The sequence below is a fragment of the Triplophysa dalaica genome, chromosome 23, assembly GCF_015846415.1.
Source record: "Triplophysa dalaica isolate WHDGS20190420 chromosome 23, ASM1584641v1, whole genome shotgun sequence".
Classification (NCBI taxonomy): Eukaryota; Metazoa; Chordata; class Actinopteri; order Cypriniformes; family Nemacheilidae; genus Triplophysa; species Triplophysa dalaica.
This window is the reverse complement of record NC_079564.1, coordinates 14,126,866-14,144,190: the sequence shown is the minus strand read 5'-3', so window position 1 is coordinate 14,144,190 and position 17,325 is coordinate 14,126,866. Positions and strand designations below refer to the sequence as shown.

The window sequence follows — 17,325 nt, the reverse complement described above, 5'->3', positions numbered from 1 at the left end:
AAACATTTTTTCTTAACACTAAGAGCTCCCCTGAACAGCAGTAAAGTTTTTAGTTAAGAGTTTCCACTTAAAACCTATTCACAACACTGCTGAGCGCAACTTCGACTAAGGAACAGAAAGAAATCTTAAACTAAGAAAAATGGCGGGGTGACCTCGTTGCTTTGGATGATGTCAGCAAGCTTACTGAATGTGACCCCAGTGATTGGCTGATAGAGGATGGTCTCTGTCAGTCATTTAATCATATAAATATTATACAATAAGGTCTCATGCTGACATATTTCAATTAAGATCTTTAAAAAAATGTTGTTATATACAAATTAAATATTGAAATATATAATTGTTGCTGTATTCAAATGCAGATGATAAAATATGTGAAGACTTCATTTACAAAAACAGATAACTATTGTGGATTTGTATTAATATCATCAAACCGTTTGTTTTTCATTGTTTTTTATTAAGTAACAATAATAAAAATACAGCTAACAAATACATTAAAACAAAATAAACACAATATAACACAATAAACAACATGATTTTTTAATTATAAAAAAACAAGTTGTCTTCTGCAAAAAAAAACAGGTTCATTTGAAGTATATATAAAGTATGTGTTCATCTAATTGTATGCATTTTGCCTGTCTCATAAACAGTTAGCAGATATTAGTCATGAAATCTTTCTAAAATGTTTACGTTTCAAGGTAGAATGCCGGTGTTACAGCCATTTTAGGATTGTTGGTAGTGGGTCTTAGTGACTTAGTAGTCCTCTTCACTACCCCTAACGTCTCACAGGTTTAGGAGCTTTGTGAAATACACTTAGCACAAATATTTAGGAGTCCTAAAATTAAGACAGACAGGACCATTATTTTTAAGAGTTTCTCCTAAATCAGCAAGTTAAGAGCTACTTCAAGCCTTAAGATGTTTTGTGAATACGGGCACAGGATTTAATTTGTGTGTGGGCTCTTTTGATTGATAGAAATCAGCCATCCAGAACACCCTAGCAACCACTTATAGCCATGCCCTAGCAACCACCCTCAACACCTGAGCATTGTGGATGTGAGTTTTGCATGTACTTACTTTCTTTAGAAAACGTAAAATCATATTCTGTAACAGGTCATTCTTCCGTCCATGGCCAATGTTAATTAAAAACAAATCTCATGAAAACAACAACACTGATGCTTTATATTTTCTGTAGAATAGTGACAAGAATGAATGTATATTTTAAATCACATCAAAGGAGTTAGTTAAGAAAACAGCGAGTGAAATTTCATATATTTGTGATATGCTTGTATAATGAACTGTTTTTTTTTTTCGCAAGCTCATACTGTTTTGCATTAGAGGTTGTCTGCATAGATTTGACTATAAGCACAAAGTGTGAAATTGGAATACAAAATTATTAAGACATTCTGTCTCTCTCTCTCTTACGGCCACGTAGAACATTCTGAGCGGAGGCAGTTGTCATGGTGATTAATGTAGCGACAGGAAAGTTAACCTGCACAAGAGAGGCATGCGGCGAGATTCAGAAAGCATTTCAATCTTTGACGTAAACTAACAGAAGCTTGCTCTCCCCCCCAGGTGCTGAGAATACGCTTATAGACCGCTAGCCTCACCGCCTTTCAGAGGCCAATATCTCAATGGGTGTCTGGATAGAATCCATTGAGTTCAGTTGATAAGAGCACATTTGCATCAGATCCAGAAACACAACCTGCATGTTAAACATAGGGAACTTGAAAGATTTAACGTGCACCCACTAGCGTGTATGAAATAATTAACTGTTTCAATTTAATTGTTTAAGTACCATGTCATAAAATAAACTACATGTATTAATATGCAATTATTTCGTTTTTGTACCTTCTCTGTGTCTTTGGAGGCTCATGCCAAGGCAAGCAACTATTACAACTGTTAATACAGCCAACTTGTATCTTAACCCATAACTCTTGTTTGTGTCCCTACATTTCTGCAAGACCAGACTTGCAGCTATGAGAAATAACTAACACTTATTGAAACTCATTAAGCTAGGACTTAAAAAAAAATAACACCTCTCGACCTTCTACCACTCACATCATTTTTTAAACATGAATTGTATTTGATTACATTGACGTGTATTATGTGAAGTAATACACTAATATGAAATGTAATTAATTACATGAATTAAATGTAATTAATTAAAAGGCAAATCCTGCATTATGGATGTAACATCAGTCAAAACTTGAAATTTAAATTCTTAGAGAGTGTTTATTACCAATATGTTGTATCATATTTTTACCCGTAATAGACATATTAACATCAGAAATACCAGTTTATTCACAAGTTTTCTACTTTAAAAGAGGGGTAAATGCATGCGTTATGGATGTGACAAAAAAAGACATGCGTTTTTGAGAATCAATAGATTTAGGATTTTTGTATAAAACAGAATCTCATATAGACCACAAAATAGTTATTTTATTTAATTGTGCCCATTCAAAAAGAATATGGAAATTCCTTTTGCTTTAAAAACTATAGAACACAAAATAGATGCTATATTTAAATTTCTATGTTCTCATGTATGAGGAATATGGACCGTTATAGATGTGACAATTCTGGAAAATTACACTTTAAAAAATGCTTTAAAAACTTTAAAAGGGGGTATTTAAACCACCAAATATTGACATCTAACCTATTTGTATGGTAAGACATCGTTTTTTTCATCTCAAAGTTAACATTTGCATGGAATTGGCCAAAACGTCTTTGTAAAACCTAGAAACATCAAACCACCTGTGCTGCGTAAATTAAATTGCCATATATCACGTCTGGCAGCCTGTTGTATTTTATTTTGTATCACCACAGCTGCGTAATGACAGCTGTTTGAAATAACAAATGCAATAGCGATGCATTACATCTCAGAGAGGACAGCTTTGTTTACAGTTGAAGATTATGGGTTTTATAAAAAAAAGTGTAGGATGAGGACAAACATGATATTATGGATCATTAAAGATGTGCATGCGTTCATTTTCTCATGTCGCAGACTGACCCATCAACTCTGGGCTTAAAGTGCATAATAACAGCCTGGCTCTTGATGTCTAATCATTATTGCTCACTCCCATTTATGTCTGTGACTCAACACTAACAATCATGGGAGTTGCTTTAATTACTGTTTACATTGCGATAGTCCCTTTCTTAGATTATGACTCATTCAGCAGCCTGATTCAATATACACAGGTACCATTGAGACGTTGACTTGTTTTATTGCAATAAGCTGATTTTATTGATTCATTTTATAGAAAATAATGTTACTACATAAGTGTAATTTTAAAATACTGTGTTAACATTACTCTATATCCTTTGCCAGTATATGATCACAGTTTTTACTATAAATGAAATACCTTCTGATGTTTTAGGGTTCTGTTTGCATGCATTTAAGCATAAGCTCCCCTTCACATTACCTTTAACAAACCCTGTGAAGTTGTTTTTTTAAACAATTTAGAGGCCTTTTTCATTAAAGTGACAGACCCAAAAATATTTTTTTACAGATTTTTACAGACATTACAGATTCCAAATCTATATGAATTTCTTTCTTCTGCAGAACACAAAATGAGATATTTTGAAGAATGTTGGTAACCAAACAACACTGACCCCCCATTACGGGTAGCACCGTGGTTTGGTTACCAACATTCTTCAAAATATCTTCTTTTGTGTTCTGCAGAAGAATGAAAGTCATGCAGATTTGGAATAAAAAGAGGGTGATTAAATGATGACAGAATTTCCATTTTTGGATGAACTATCACTTAAAATCATCTTTGTGGACGCAAAGGACCACCCCAGCCCACAAGGTCAAATGTCTTTTTGTCAGATATAATGCGTAACGGTACAATTAGGACATGTGGATGTCACTCAGAGGTCATTGGGAACCAATGTCCAGAGGTCACGTGACATGTTCAACTTGAGTGATGTCACAATGAAGAAAACGGGTGGTTTAGTCATAAACGTCTACTCTTCTTCAAACAGTAAATACCAACATATCTCGTGTTTGGCTGAAACTTGAGGGAAATGAGTTCGTCTGCATGTTCAAAAGAGCCATTAAGCCTTTCTAGGGTGTTATGATGGGAATTAATCTGTTTTGAATGCAAGAACGTGCAACGCTTGCTTGCTTTACCAACAAAAAGAAGTTGTGTTTGTGGCTCACTGTCAGATCTCTCCTCACCCTGCCTTCAATTCCTGTGTAACATGTTTTAGCGTTCATGAGCATTAACTGCAAGATGCTAATTGGATAAATTATTGGCTTTGAAAATAAATAGCCCTGTTTTTAATGAGTGGGCAGGATGCAGACAAACCTGATCACGATGATGATCCACAATAGAGGAAAAATGATGGTTGTAAAAATACATCTTGACAGTTACTAAATGACCTTTTTTATCTAGATCTTGTCTTGAGACTTTAAATCCAAAGTATTGGTGAATGCAACTAGTTTTTCTGTTTAAAGAAAAATACAATTAATGGCAGTTCTTATCAATTTTATAGAGTGGCTAAATCATATGAATTTGGACAATAAAATGCTTATGTTAAAGTACGACCTGATGTCTCCTTAGTGACATATATGGGTAAGGGGTGGGGCTCAATGCTTGCTTTTTTCAAATAATGGCACAAATTTACATAAGATTTACACAAGATTTGAAGAAAGCTCATTATGACAAACTCGCTGATATAATGTTTGGATGCGTTCAGGGCATCACTATATCATAAGCACTTTAATGCCTAAGGGGTTTTAAGTATATTGCTTCTGTGCTTTAGGTAATTTTCTATATGGTTGTTCAGTATTTAAGAAGGTATGTTCCCCAAAAGGGCTGTCAGAATATTTTTCTTACAATGTAATCTCAATTTCTATATATAAATATAAATAGTGCTTTTTTTAAATATGTCTTTATTTTTGTTGTCTTGTCAAAAAATGTCTTTGGGAGTGTTAGGAAGTAGAGAGAGAGAGAGAGAAAGAAATTGTAAAATATTTAACAGGTGATACATAATTGATATTGTGTTAATTACACATGTGACAATATCATTAATAATCATGACTTTTTAATATCACGATTGCCAATCAAAACCGTAATTATGAGTCTTACCGAGCACCTCGTGATTTTCTAAAACCAAGCTCATGTATCTTCACCTTCTTTAACCCCTGTTGCTTCAAAGCCCTCCCATTCACACACCCACCCTCTGGCAAAGCCAGCCTTTGATGTTGTGACATTGCTTTTAATTCCATCTCGCCTGACCATATTTCGCTTTTAGATTCATCAAAAAGCACAACGCTGTAGGATCGCTGACTTTGTTGCGCATGCAAAGTTCAATGTACTTCACAGAAAAAGGGTCAGAAGCCACATTTGGTTATGAATTACAATGAGCTCCAAAAGCATTAAAAGCCCATTAGGGCATGACATGGGTCATATGTTAGAATGATTTATCTGGATTTGTTAATCCTGGATTAGGGGTACCCCCATGCCAAACGTGGGAAAGCACGCACGCATACAGACGCATGTGTCTCATCAAACGCCTGCTTCGCTAAGCATGTTTCTCGCCTGCCATTCTGATTTTATGACCTTATTAATGAATCATAATGTACGTAAATTTGGATGTTTTAAAGCATCGATCTTCACTTTTAAACATCATAAAGCATGGACTGAGAGTCTTTGTTTAAATTTAATGATGGACTTGGGAGCACTTGACCTTTAAAGGATTGATGTCCTATGTGACTATCCGAGACTGCGTGTAATTGCCTTCATTTTTGGGTCTGAACGCTACACAGAATAATGAGCCAAAGTTCTTATTGTGACTCAGTATTCCAGCTTTAGGAATAGCACAAGGCTGAGAAACAACAACTGCTGTATCATCAGGGGCGTTGCCGTAATTATGTAATGCAACAAGTTTCCCACGATCTTTACCGTCGTTGTAGTGCTGTATTGTGAAATTTAAGTCTAGTTGAATTAGCTCTCAAAGTGACATTACTGGTACTGGTATAATAATGTCTGAAAATATGAAAAGTCTAGTTTAAAGACTAACAAACACCCCACCCTCCAGAGGTTTTAGTTTGGAGCAATTTATTTCATATTCTTCACTTCATTTTATACATTCTACACTTTTCTAAGTCACTAATCAACTGAAAATTAGTGACATTGCCTATGTTAACTTTTTACAAAAGGTCAGATTGACTTGATTTTGTTGAAGCACGCAAGATCCTCTGGAAAATTCTCCAATCCTGCTGGGATAACATGGATCAGCAGGTTTTGCACAAAGCTTTGGGGTTCATCCCAGGCACAGCAAATGAGAAGAACACAGAGTCAAATTTCTATTTTAGCTTTTACTTAAAATGTTATTTTGATAACATAATTCATAAATGAAAATGCTTTATTTAATGCAAAATCATTTTCTATGTTCTTAGCTTTCGGGACCACACTGTACCATTTTGTGAAAATGTTGATTATTAATCTAAAACAGTGTTTTTGTCGGCTCTCCAAAGAGTAGCATTGCTCAATACATTTACATTTAGCAGACGCCTTTATCCAAAGCGACTTACAAATGTGTTTAACAATAGAAGCGATTGGAACAACATAAGGACAACAAAAAGCAAAAGGGCAATTCCAACGTTATGGACGTGACATTTTGCGTTATGGACGTGACATAAAAATGCTCAGAGAACGAATTTGTTAGAAATATATTGAACCATATGTTTATATTTTACCCTTGTTGATAGAGTCTAAACATGAAAAATGTCAGTTTATGAAAAAAAAAAATTTTATAAAAGGGAAATAAACATGCGACAAAGATGTGACAAAAAAGGACATGTTTTTGGGGAGATTTTTCACAATCCTGAAGCAATAATACCCAATGTTTGGAGAAGGGATGCCTCTTTATAGAACATAAAATAGTTATTTTATTTAATGTTCACGTGTCCATTTATGAGGAATATGTGGCGTTATGTATGTGACGATCATGAAAATGGCACTTACCTGACTATGGAAAATTTTCATGGTAAGTCTGACCTTTTCACAGAAAAACTGGTCTCATATAGCGTACCACAGTATGCAAAGCTTTGCTTATTTTTTAAGGATAGAAAGAGTAGAAAAGAAATAGAATTCAGTACTAATCGGTCAGGTGTTGACGGAAGAGATGTGTTTTCAGGGGATTCTTAAAGATGTACAGGGATCCGGCGGGCACAAGGATCCATGCAAGTATATCGGGTGCATTAAACGGTGCATGCAGGCTTCGGTGCGTGCAGATGAATTGTTTCTGCAGCTGTGATTTTAAATAGAAATAGAATACGTGTGAACAAGCAGAACACAAATGAAAGAAAGTTTTTTTTACGTCTGAGAAAGCTACCGAATTCTTGGCGAAAACATTTTAGTGCCCCACCTGCCAGAAATCACCTAGGGCATGTTTGCCCCTTTACCGATGCACAAAGGTGCCAATTTGCAATCTCTTCTGTGAGAACCTTGTGTAAACACGGCTCACTTATACCACCATTAATCTTGCATTTCTTTCATTTTAGTAAAATATCTTGAAAATAAGGTAGCAAATAGATTTTTCATAAAACAGCTTTGTAAATTAATAATATAAACATAATAATAGTATAGATAATGTGATAATAAAGCATTTTTTAAGAATGGGATTTCTTAATGAAATGTGAGTAGTTGTTTGCAAAGTTATCACTCCAAATCAAAAAGAGCCTACCACCAAATCTCTATACAATGTATGGCTCAACATGTCTTTAGATGGTTTTGTAATATCCACCATTTCTCAAAAAGCCATGAATTTTGTAACAACGTTGAAGAAGTAGTTATACAGTTAATTTTTAAAGAAAAATGTAAATTCTGTCCTTTTTTCAATCTCTTGTCAATTCAAACGTGTATCGATTAATTTTTTGATGCAAAACACAAAAGAAGATATTTTGAAGAATGTTGGTAACCACACATTGGCACTACCCATTAACTTCCATTGGTTTTGTGTCCACAAAACAAAAGTGAATTGGTACTGCCATTGTATGGCTACCAACGTTCTTCAAAATGTCTTCTTTTGTGTTCCGCAGAAGAAGAAAGGTGCACAGGTTTGAAGGTGACATGAAGATTAATGGAAAAAAATGTTTAATTCTTGGGGTTGAAGAAAAGCATAACCCTTTAGTCAGCAATACTACGAGTGATGTTTGTAACTCGCAGGTCTCTCAAACTCCAAAACATTACGGAAATAAATTGAAGCGAAACAACAACTCAAACTTGTCTGATAAGAATTTCTTATTATTCCAATAAAAAATACATTCATACAGAAATATAACAATTTTGCAAAACAATTTCAAATAAAATTCATATAAAGCAAAAACAAATAAAAATCTTAGAAAAGTGTTTTTTTGTATTTTCAGTCCTTATTTTTTAAGTCTTTATTCGTTTGTAGAAATATTCTTTAGACAAGAAGGATTCATGAGAGTAAAGATGAATGATAGAAAGTGTTGGTTGAAGCAAGCAAATGGCAAACTTGATTAAGGCTCCATTACCACTTGACTAATATTGGCCACTGTAGGAAAGACAGAATGTTCTTTACCCACAAAACCTCTGGCTGGTCTCATTTTATGGCAGCGCGAGCTGCTTCAAGTTACTTCTCGTGCTGGAACAATCCATAGCTACGTAGCTGCTCTAGTTGCAACTTTGTCAAACATTGCTCAACAAACCAGAGCATGAGGATAATAATAAAAAAAAAACATAACCAAATAATGATTTAACTATATACAACAAATTTCAATCATTTGGTCCCCAAAATAAAAAAATAGTCTAGATTTTCCATCCAGATTTCCAAAACATAGCTGACTGCGGGGTCATTTGACTCCGTGTCTTAGTTTCCATTGTAAAAGTTGAAAAGGGGGATGATATATCTTTATCTCTCTGGATGGCTGTGTGCTGTTTCCACAATACTGTCGCTGGACTAAAACAACGGAATCCAGACAGGTCAATATCGAACCGCCCGAGTCAGCAGTCTGTTGCTACCAGGGCCTTCAGCAATTCATTACGGCGAGGCAGTACAAGGCAAGGCCCGTCTGACTGGAGCTTGTTAATTACAATAAATCTTTAGGTGTTTTTTTTCTTTATTCTTGGTTACAGGGGACAGGGGGAGGTTTGGTGGGGGTTGGCATTCCACAAGCATTCAAGCCTTGTGTTACACAACAGCCTGTTCACACACTTTCATCAAAGATTCCAAAGACATAAATCCACTCATCTGAAGCATAACATTTTTAAAACATTCAGTAGATACTAAATGCATTACTTTAAGTGCTCTTATAACAATTCATGTGTAGAATTTTGAGGGCAGGTACGTGAAAAGTGACAGATAAACTAGCATGCTCGAAATTTTACAACAGGTTAAATATCTACAAGGGTGTGGTTACAGTGGCCTCGGAAACGGGAAAGGTGCATGTTCAGGTAAAACGGAGCCTTAATAAAGCTTTTTCAATCACAAGACATTACGTGACCCCCAAGGGGCAAGGTCACTTGCATAAGGCACCATTAGGCCAACAGTGCATTAACAACAGGTCAAATGGAGCTAGAAAGAGCGAAATTAGTCCTCGAGATGAAACGGGTAAAGAAAAGTCTTGTATGAAATGATCGCGGGTCTCTTCCACCACCAGAAAGAATAATGAACAACGATCAATGCATTTATGTACAATATCGTAACATCTAACCAATCGTATTTAGCTGCGCTTTATTGGAATCTATTTGCAGTCCCAAATGACAAAATAAAAAATACAAACCCCAATACCATGCAACACCTGTTTATGATAGTGAAGTTATAATCGTGTTATATCTCTAAGCACACAGCTCATACAACGGACTACAAATGAGCTTTTGTAGCCCGTCAAATAACAAGCTACGAACACATTGCACATTTAGTAGCTGCACCGAACACCAAAAAAAGCTACTTTCATTCAGGACTGAGGTTCCGCCCCAACCCCCCTTCCAGATAGGGCAGGGGGTGAAACCCTGGCGCTATCTCGCGACACGGAGCCTGAGGGTGTCTGGCAGGAGTTCTCAGTCTCACGGCTTCATTCAGACTTCGCTGTTCTCGCATACCATGTGGAAACAAAAACGGAACTTGTTCCCCGACACCATTCAGCCCACAGCGATACACTGGTACCCCCCTCCCACCCCTCCTCGCACACGGGACATTCATCTGCTCGCATCAAACAGGATTTGTTTAAAAGTACCAGTGTATTGTCCAGGAGTTGTCCCAAAACATCATGCACCAAACAACACACCATTCATTCTCGTTCTCTTTTTTTGTGTGGAAGTTTTTCTTTTTTTATAAATCATCCTCTAAGATTCTTCATTCGCGATTTTGTCCCTTCCTTTTCTTTTCAACAACCAGACAGTCCGCCTTTATCCCGGGGCTCATAGAGGCACAGGATATGGTGCAAAGTGGCATGCTTTGGCTGGAACACACTCCCCCAACTTCTTGCAGGGCCAGGTCAACCAGGAAGCTGGTCAGGACACGACACATCCCCACACACAGCTACAGTCCGCTCAAAGGTGCCTCTTCATGTGCAGGGCCAGGTGGTCTGACCTGGAGAAACACCTGGAGATGGAAACAGAGAGAGGAAAGGTGAAAACAAGGTCAGAAAGGGGCCGCTGAAGCCGTAAAGCGTGATCAAAGGTTGAGATCTGTGCACCAAATCGCTCCTGTGGCCTCTAGAGGCCCTCGAGGTGAATTTTGTGACATAGGAATTAGCTGCCACGAAGACTGACATAAAAGGAAAGGTTGGAACGACATCCGCGAGTGAGTCACTGGTTATAAGCAGGTCCAGATGGAATCTGCAGACTTTTTTTTATATCGTCTACTCTGACTTTGAAGGGAAATATGTGCACGATGGATTAAAATGAGGTAACAAGATGAATAGAGCTACAGGGCCCAACAATAAGGATAACCTAGGGAAGTGTGAAGCAGGCCTGTTTTTGGGAAAGCGAGCATTTTAAAAGTGAGCATTATTTATTAAATGAAGTTGCTTAAAATGAGTGTCACCTTCGTATTGGCATCTTAAAGGAAAAGTACACCAAAAAAAAACTTTTGCTATCATTGATTAAACCGTATCTTGTTCAAAACTGGCATATGACTCTTTCTTCTGTGGAACACAAAAGATGATATTTTGAGAAATGTCTGTGGTTTTGTCTCCATACAATAGAAGGCAATGGGGGCAGTGTTGTTTGGTTACCAAAATTCTTCAAAAGATCGTCTTTTGTGTCCTACAGAAATGCAGGTTGGAAATGACATGAGGAGGGAAATCAATGTTTTTGGGGGTCTTTTGGGTTAACTACCTGAATAATGAATTATGAAATGAGTGTGTTAGGAATGAACATTTCAATGCTGTAGAAATCTGTAGGGTTCTATGCATTATTCTATGCATTATTCAGATTCTGCGTGGGCCTGGTTAAAGGGAAACGCTCACTGATCGAATGGTTTTAAGAAGAACTATGAAATGTTTTTCATCGAGTCACCACGGAAACAAAACGCCAAAAGGGAAGTTGAGCACACAATGGTGTTCAAAGCACAAAGCGCCCAGAGAAGGCAATTATTAACAGGGGAAGTGATGACTAACAGGAGCGGCGCATCTGGTCATAAAACACAGAGAATATCAATAAAGAGTTGAGACAATGTGACTATTGCGCTTTCAAGCATTTAATGCGATTAGGTAATTAAGTGATAAAATCCAAACGTAATGGGACGACGATCCATCGGCCAACCAATAAAAACACAATCAATCGCATTTCTTCGATCAACACGTCAAACGTTCAGGCAGGCAGAAAGACAGACAAGCTTTGACGACGGTCTCAGAACAGAACGTACCTGTCACAGTGACTGCATTTAAATGGCTTTGCACCGGTGTGCTTCCTGAAGTGTCGGGTTAGTTCGTCGCTTCTCGCAAAGCGCCACTCGCAGCCCTCCCATGAACACCTGTACGGCTTCTCACCTGTAAACAAAAACACAAAGACCCTTCAGTATATTTCAACAGGTTTCTGCAACGAGACACTAGAAAGGAATGTGGTGTGCCCTGCAATTCACTCAAAAATGCATTTGTAAACAGGATGCATGTTTACGAATCAGGTGACTGTGGTCTAGGACATTTAAGGCTTAATAAGAGCCCTCCGCTAGTCACAAGGATTGCAGGAATGCAAGGCATGCTGAAAGTCCTCCTCTGTGCTGTGTATGCATAAACAACGTGGCGAACAATGCGCGTCACATGGAGTCTGTGTTTTGAATGCGACGGGGCCCTTTAAAAGGGGCCACCCAGATCCCCGTTCAAAAGCCTGCTTCATTCCCATGACGAAACCAAAACTGTTTTGGTAGAGCAGGTTGTTTTCACCCTGGCTTGTTTTCATCCCCTCCCCCAGCTCCGATTTCCCCGGCCCCCCTCCCTCGCCACGGCCGCATTCCAAACACATTAGGTCACCGTTTAGGCGTTCAGTCATGCAGGGCAAATATTCACAGAGTGACATTAGCCTTGCAGCTGAGGACAGGCTGTGTGAACTCTCTAATGCATTACACAACTTGACTGCAGACGCAAAACTAAGCGAGCTATAAAGTCGAGAGTTGTATGTCAGTCACAACTAACATCTAGTGGCGTCTCAAAGTCTACACAACTTCACTCGTGTGCATGCGAATGCAAGTTTCTCACCTGTGTGAGTCCGCTGATGTGCTTTTAAGTGAGAACTCTTTGTGTAAACCTTCCGGCAGCCGTTGAAGTGACACCTGTGCACTCTCCTCCTTCCATCCGGAGAGGCGTCCCCTCCTGCCGAAGTCTTATCCGAGGCCTTACCCGCCCCGCTTTGCCGGACCTTCACCGGCACGTGCAATTCAGTCTGCGTGGAGCCCCACACCTGAGTTATGCCAGGCTCCTGAGGGGTCTCCGGGGAGGACGGAGGCGTGCTGATGACGGAGGAACTCAAGTGATGCACTGACTCGGTCAGAACCGACCCCAGCGGGTTGGAGGTAAAGATGTGAGTGGGCGAAAGCTCCTCCGAGCTGTCAGATGCCTCGCTGCTGGCGTCCGAGTTCATGCTATGGGTTTCTAGTATTTGGCAGTCCTGATTGTCGTCCTCCTTGACGTCAGGAAGGTTGCCGTTGCCATCTCCCTTATCTCCACAAGCCAAGATGAGCTTGCTCCAAAGATCCTCCTGGGCCTCAAACTTGAGATCCGACGCGGAGACGTAAGGCTCGTTCTGCAAATATCGCTCCAGCTCCAAGCATGTCTGATTCGGAACAGAAAAAACAGAGTTTTAGCAACCGTGTTACTCAAACCAGCATGGACAACACATGAGGATTCGGTCATTTCGCAGTAATAATGAAGTTTCCTGTAACTTTCACAGCCGAGTATCGTGACAATCATTAGGTTAACCACTCAGAGAAGCTTTCGCACTATTTCCGTTGTAACCTTTAGATGTGTGTCAAAGGCCAACGTATGCGAGAATGTAAGACCAATATAAAGTTATGAAATAATGTTCTTGGAAGTGAAATATTTACAATGCCTTTCTGAAACAGTTATCCTCCAGTGAGTCACGCAGACATTTCGGAGTCCTTTTAAGGAAGCCACATAACTTCCTCGAGTCGAGTTTCCTCATTCAAAAAAGCTTGACGTTCCCTCAGCGTACATATAGACGCGTTTTAACTCATTTAGTTGTGAATTTACTGCATTCAAAAGTTGCAGAGGTGGTTAGATAAATATTGAACGCATTAGCCAACACTTCATATGACCATTCGGCGTTTTAACTCGATATTATCCAGCTGTCACTTCGTGCTTTAGCTCAGCGCATCCTCAACGCCATGCTAAAAATCACGCTTAAAAACGGACCGAACACTTAAATCCCTCAGTCAGGACAAAACCCCTCAATGTCTTGTCGTTAAACATCTAAACTGGGAAATCTCGAGAACTGTGGATACAAGCGCTTCATGTTTAAATGCCAAGAGGGACGAACATATGGCTCCGTGCCAGAATCGCAAAACGCTTGGAGGAAACTACCTGGATCAATTTCAATCCGGTACCCACGAACCAGCATTTCCAGGAATAGGATTGCAACACTTCGATCATAGGTATATCGGTATATAGCCAGCAGAACCTGTTCTGCCATCAGCCTCGTATAAACCCCGTTATGTGACAGAACATGTGCAGCAGACTGTCAAGCAACCAGCCTACGTTTGGATGATACATTTCCACGTAAAATCACACATGAAAGCGAAGGCATTTCGATCTAATCAAGCATTTCTTATTTATTTGGTGTTTAAAAGCATCCATTATGTACGATTGTGACCCGACCAGACTTGAAGCTCTTCAAAAAGTCTAAAAATCGCTCTGTATGTCAACACAACTGCATTTATTGACGCAACGACCTACATCGGAGTCACAGTTTATAAGAGAAGTTGATCGACTCTCGACAGCATTCAGCACGCAACAATGTAACAAAACGTCATTTAAGAACGATACAATGTTTCAATGGAATGTTACGCTGTTTCATTCAGCGCAACGCTACACGCGCTTCCCCATTACAAACAAGTCTACGCATTTCAGTTTGGGGATCAAATCTCCACACACCCACCAGCCACAGCTTTCATCCGACCCGTGAACTTTCGCTCAGAAAATAAAAGATGTTACCTGTTGCCAGTATTCTTCGAGCGATGGCAACGCAGAGAAATAGCCTGTGTCGTGAACGATTTGAAGTTCCTGAAAAATGCTGCACATCGGTAGAACATCCATTGCAATCCCAAGTGTTAGGCAAGTGAAGACGAGAAAAAAATAGCTTCTCCAATCGCGATCAAGAATGCAATCTAACAAACAAGCGTCCTCTTCGTGCAACAGCAACGCGGTGCAGCCGTCGCTTTGCTCGTTCAGAGTCCGCTAGTCCGTCACTCTCTTTCACGCGCTCTCTCTCGCTCTCTCTCTCTCACTCACTCGCTCTCTCTCTCTCTCTGCTGTTGAGATCACTCTATATTTGCAAACACTGAACTCAAGGCAAAGCGCTGTGCTCTGTCAACTTCCCCTATTCAAACCTCGCAGCCTGCCTACCCCCTCGTGACAACGTGACGTTTCCTTACAACGAGTCCAATCGAATGCGACCAGGTTGCGCGGACATGATATCACTTTAGACCAATCGCATCCTCTTATGCAAACAAATAAAGCCTCCTGGCTTTCCAATTGGTCGATTCAACTGTTCCCATCCTGCGCGCTGATTGGATAGTTATTTTTAGAAGCGTATATATAAGCCCTTCGCTTTTAAGCTTCATTTCTGGTCTGAACGCCGGAGCTGCGCGTGCAGTCACACGCGTCTCCGCTTGGCCACAGCGAGCGCTGTGTCCATCATTTGGGTTCTTCTGGATAGTTCAGTGTTGAGGTTTAGTGTTGAGTTTGGAGTAATGTTTCATGCATCTATCATGTGATTATGCGTAGGATGAAATATTAAACGCAACATGAAAATCGTACTTTGCGTTCTTTACCCACTGTAATGTGGGGATAACATTTCAAGAGTTTTACTGTGATTGCTTGGAATACTGATTTATTTGCCAATAAATGTTTCTTGGGTCCTTAATGACTACATTCTTTCAGACTTTCAGTTTCTAATGACATAATCATCCTTCAGGAAGTGATATCATCTATAAGTTTAAAAGAGAACAAACATCGGTAGATGGATTTTATAAAGTCAGTGATGTGATGTAGAATGTGGTTTGTTGCACTATTACATCCTGTTTGATCAAATAAAATAAGCCTGCAAGATAAAATCAAACTTTCAAAACATCAAAATGAACTATATCTTGATGTCATCATGTAAACTAAATTAATCTTTGTTGACCAATGGCTCGTTTTAACAATTTATTTATTTTACTTGTTCATCTTCCAATGTTTGAATAATTAAATGTAATTTGTTATAATTATGATGATTTCTGAGCTTGACATGAGCTTATTTCTAAAAGTTTGGTATACTGTATAGAAAAACTCACTTAAATAGCAACACGACAGTAAAAGTTATACAAGTTATACATCACTGCTGTCCTTTGGAAACCCTGAGCTATGTATTTTGTGTTTTTTTATATAAATCATTATTATTAGTCCCACTTGGTTTTTCACTGTGCTTTGCAAATATCTAACCAATACAAGTTATTATAAAGTGCTTGTCAACTTTGACAATACAATATTTAATTATTCAAAAAGTAAAGGTTTTTTTTTGGTAATTTCCTGAAAAACTGTGAATTTGGACATCCAAGGTTTTGGGAGAACTATATAAAGTCGGAAGGCTCTACATAACATGAATGACCCTCATGTAGCCTTAGAAAGCGTTACGTCTGGTTTACATGTAAGAGAAAGTTTATTCTTTTATACTTTAATAATAATCCTAAAATGATTATCCCCAAACTCCTTCACATGGCTTCATATGAGACTAAAGCAGTTAAACATTGCTAGGCCACATTGCTCATGACTTAGACGTAAAGTATGTGGTCACTCTAGCTAATGAACACAGCCTGCAGAGGACAGTACAGCAGTTGACTCATGTCCATTCTTTAAATAGGCCAGTTGTTTGGAGTCTTGACTACTAAGAGGTGTCTGTTTGGCTATTAGGCCTTTACATATCTTCTCATTATGTCAGACAAAATGGCAACAGTTTCAAGTTTAAAAGAACATAATCACACACACGCAACATTACATTGTGGGATACAGAATTCTGTGCAGGGTACTTTTGCTGTATTCTGTGAAGTGTATTAGGGACATCTGTGTATTTTATGGTTACAGTCAATTTGCATATGGCACACAGTATACATACTGCATGCTCTAAAGATAGTTAATGTAGCATGGTAGCTGCTAACATCGACATAATACTTTTAAAAACAAAATATACCTATCATGTGTTTGTGCGGATTTAAAGACTTTATCATGGCTTGTATGTAGACAAGGCTGAGTAATTGTCCTCTCTATTTTGTAAATAATTTGAGTTCAAATCTGAATGTTTTTCTAAGATCCCAGTTTTATGCTCAGAATTAACTGTGCATATATACACATATACACTATAAGCGGATTCAGCAAAGACAACATAAACAAATGCTATGTGACCCAAACTGTACTAACAGTAGACTTCTTCAAAGAATCAATAACTGTTGAGTAGTTTTAATTAAATTAAATTAGCAATCAATGGAATATTGATATAAAACAATATTAATACAAATTAAATATAGCATAAATTGTTGTATTATAACCAAACACGTCTTTCAACACGAAAGTCACTTTAGGTCAGGTGCATGCGTCCAATGAAACCGTCTATAGGGGTATACAGTATATTCCATGTCCAATGGATG

General features: G+C 38.4%; 1 protein-coding gene across 1 annotated transcript; it reads right to left on the bottom strand.

The window, feature by feature from the left end:
• Positions 1-8,222: 8,222 nt before the first annotated feature.
• On the bottom strand, positions 8,223-15,054 carry klf6a (Kruppel like factor 6a). Its single transcript, XM_056738749.1, has 4 exons — positions 14,639-15,054; positions 12,668-13,241; positions 11,839-11,962; positions 8,223-10,572 (listed from the first exon to the last, which is right to left on the bottom strand). Exons 1-4 carry the CDS (start codon positions 14,738-14,740, stop codon positions 10,521-10,523), a joined length of 852 nt encoding a protein of 283 aa, XP_056594727.1. The 5' UTR covers positions 14,741-15,054; the 3' UTR covers positions 8,223-10,520.
• Positions 15,055-17,325: the final 2,271 nt, after the last annotated feature.

Excerpts from the sequence above, each read along its gene's own strand:
- klf6a (XM_056738749.1), bottom strand. The coding sequence starts at position 14,740 with ATGGATGTTCTACCGATGTGCAGCATTTTTCAGGAACTTCAAATCGTT. Across the intron at positions 11,963-12,667 it reads ACATCAGCGGACTCACACAG|GTGAGAAGCCGTACAGGTGT; the intron begins GTGAGAAACTTG and ends TTTTGTTTACAG. Across the intron at positions 10,573-11,838 it reads AAATGCAGTCACTGTGACAG|GTGTTTCTCCAGGTCAGACC; the intron begins GTACGTTCTGTT and ends TTCCATCTCCAG.